Here is a 3,523-nt window from a genome sequence, read left to right as displayed (position 1 = left end):
TAGACATAAATGGCATGCTCAATGTCATAATTGATCGCAGGTGAGCCTCGAAATTTGAAAGTGCATCTCACAATTGACGGAATCCAACATAACATAACAAAGCCATAGCAGCTATGAAGGCAAAAAGTACACAAGCCTGATGTCCTGAGATAACATCCTATCACATCAATTCGATATCCTTTCACAAAATTTCCATTCAGTAGAAAAAGCCTAGCACTTTGCCACCAACATTCTTCCTCCTGGCTTCCTCGTGATCCATGATACCAGCAGAGGTTGTCAGGACAATGTAACCAAACTGCAGATCAAACAGTTAGGTTTGGTTAGTACTCCCACACAGTTCAAGACCACATAATATGGCAACACAACAGTCTGCAGTGAAATAAACAGTAGCTACAGAAACTGACCTGACGAGATGGAAGCAGCCTAGCAGTCCATCCCTCGATCTCCTTGACACCAACATCAAAGCGGGGACTGATGACTCCACACTTGTTCAGCCTGCCGTTCAACTCAACAACAATCTTGCCAGATCTGTGGTCATCGACATACTCGAACTCACCAATGTAACCTGCATAAAAGAGAGGCAGTGAGTAATTTGTTCTCCCTGAGAGTGGCAGACAAAACAAAAGTGAAACAGAACTAACCGTGCTTCTGCATGACAATGAGGAACTTGATGATCACCTTGGAGGAGGGCCTGATCATGACCTGCCTCTTGCCACGCTTTTCAGCATTATACATGCTCTTGAGAGCATCGTTCAGAACGCTGATCCTCACCATCCTTACCTAACCTGCAGACATAGGAACAAAGATATGTAAACACATGTTCAATATAGTTTGGATATGGGTTTGAAGAAACATAAACAAATGCAGATATGAATAATGGCAAGCTTCGATCTAGCCGTTAAACTAACAGCAGAGGCAGTGATTTGTTATAGATGGGGAATTTTTTTGCCATACCTAAATAGGCCCAGCACACGGAACAAAATGGGAGGAATTTCATTACATTGTATGAATTGCTGTGGTTAACAGGATTGATAACTAACAGCATACTGGAAATGAAGGTAACAAACTGAGTTTTTTGGGGAGCCAGCATATAGAGCACACTTATTTCTTTACTTACATCAGGAGACACCTAAATGGGCTTGCTAACACCAACACAGGATCAGGAAACAAACGTTAAACTGTTACACAGGATGATAAAAAAGGATGCAGTACTTAATTTCCTAGAGCGCACATGGAGCTGAGCTATTTGGTTGCAAAACGTAGGGCATAAACAGACTAAGATACAACATGCAACTGGAGGTGCCTCCCAAAACTCATGATTACAACGCATCTTTATACTACTAGCATCATATCTAACAAGGATCAGAGAGAACAACTAGACACAATCCACTCCACGATTCGTTTTGGAAGAACTCTGCAGCATTAATTCGGACAGGCCGAACAGCAAATCTCGTGACACGTTCCTGATTAAGGGATCTACTCTACAGAGCAAACGCAACACCCGAAACTGATGTATTTCGCATCATCAAACAGTACAGTAGAGCAATATACACAAGAACGAGACACAATTAACAGCGAACAGACCAAGGATCTGATCGATAACATCTGGCGCAGCAACATTCTTGGAGGAGATGCCTCGAACGCCTACCGTACGAAGGATCTCTACGCGCAAGGGAGCAAGGAGAAGGAGAGGGGTAGAGGATCCGGGGGAGACATACCTTGCGGCGTAGAGAAGCGGGGAGCTCTCGTCTTGGTGGGGTGGCGGCGCGGAGGCGAGAGCGAGGAGGGAGGCGGCGGCGGGGAAGAAGCGCCCTCGAGGGTTTTGAGCTGTTAAAAAGAAGGGCGGGCGAGGGCACGTCCGTTGGATTTGCGTTGTACGACGATGCGTCGCTTCGAGGGGTGGTTGCCCTAGGACGATGCGGGAGCGCTTTGCACTTTGGTCCCTTACTGGTCACATATTTCAGTAACAGTTCATTTCGCTGGCATGAGGTGGGCCTACATGAGGGTACAGTTTTGTTGGGCTATTTTGGTTTCTAACGCACCTTGTAAATAAATTACAACCAACGTTTCGGGAAAGCGGAAAAAAGCGGTCGCTTAAGCGCGATGAAGCGTGAAGCGGAGGGGTACCGCATCAATTAGGACCAAAGCGGCTAATTAAGCGCTAGGCACGAATCATTACACTTTTTTAAAATCATGATTATGCACGCAAGAGCGCTGAAAAAGCAATCCCGAAGCGTTATGTGCGGTAACTTTTGGGTCCATGGGAAATTGTCGGGACACGGCAACTTTTGGCGCGAGCGCAGGTTTAGCGCGCCCAATCTTGTGATATTCCTTTTTCCTAGTATGATTTCTGAATTCTGATCGGTGATACACCTACTATGATTTCTGAATATATGTTGTGAACTTGTTGTGTATTGATCTGATTTCCGAATTCTGAATTCTGTGATATACCTAATATGATATGATTCCTGCATTCTCAATCGTTATGCTGGACTAAAAGTCTGAAACTGAAAGTATGAATAATTGATCTCTGATTGTATGATACGATCTACTGTGTACTTGTGTTGTTGTGTACTGATCTATTCGGTAAGCTGTCTTTATTCCACTGTTTTGTTCAAATAATACTTGTTCTTTGGCCTGAAATTCCTGATTTTCGCTAGTTTTTGGTCCTACCGTTGACTAAGTCAAGAACGCTTTAGCACCGCTTAAGCACACACTAAATGTATAAGCTATAAGCGGAAGGCCACCGCACCGATTACGCTTTCCGCTTTCCTGAACCTTGATTACAACGTCGGGAAGTAGTGAAGGGAGAAAATGTGGCTCCGGTTAGCAAATCAGTTTTCTCAATACAAGCAATCACAGCAAACTATAGGGCGTCATCTCATGTGACAGCTCCGAAGGAAAACGGATGGACGAAACCTCCACCAAGTAATTATAAGATGAATGTTGATGCTTGCTTCTTCCCCTCTGGTGATGGCGCGGTTGCGGCAGTGATTCGGACTCAAGGGGTTCAGCGATGGCGGGAGAGGCGTGCCCAATGACTAATATGTTGGATGTAGGTACAGCGGAAGCGTTGGCGTTAAAAAGGGGGCTAGAATTATTAGAGAAAATAAAGTGTTCTCCAACAATAATCGAATATGATAACATGGCTCTGGTGGATGCTTGCAATGGAGAAAGGGATATTTGGATTCCTAGCACATCTTTCTTAATGGACTGTTTCGATATTATACACAGAATAGGATCTGTTTCTTTTAATTACTGTCCAAGGGAGTCTAATAGGGTAGCCCACAATTTAGCTATATTTAGTTTTGAGGCTAACAGAGTTATAGCTTGGGTCGATGATCCTCCGGATCATGTGATTTCTGATGTAATCGCTGAAGTAACTCTGTTTTGAACTCGGGCAACAAGTTTCAGGCGCACTCTTTTACTTACCAGGGTACCGAAGGGGACTGGAAGGTTTTAATGAGGTGGCTTGCTAGCTTAATACATTATGTTTTATCCTCAAAAAAATTACAACGTTCTC

The 3,523-nt window shown here is 44.1% G+C and overlaps 1 protein-coding gene across 1 annotated transcript; it reads right to left on the bottom strand.

The window, feature by feature from the left end:
- Positions 1–1,875, bottom strand: LOC127321673 (small ribosomal subunit protein uS8z/uS8w). The gene is made up of 4 exons (XM_051350692.2): positions 1,719–1,875; positions 642–785; positions 405–565; positions 1–295 (listed from the first exon to the last, which is right to left on the bottom strand). Exons 2-4 carry the CDS (start codon positions 772–774, stop codon positions 197–199), a joined length of 393 nt encoding a protein of 130 aa, XP_051206652.1. The 5' UTR covers positions 775–785; positions 1,719–1,875; the 3' UTR covers positions 1–196.
- Positions 1,876–3,523: the final 1,648 nt, after the last annotated feature.

Source organism: Lolium perenne, chromosome 1, assembly GCF_019359855.2.
Source record: "Lolium perenne isolate Kyuss_39 chromosome 1, Kyuss_2.0, whole genome shotgun sequence".
NCBI lineage: Eukaryota > Viridiplantae > Streptophyta > Magnoliopsida > Poales > Poaceae > Lolium > Lolium perenne.
This window is presented reverse-complemented; position numbering and strand designations above follow the sequence as displayed.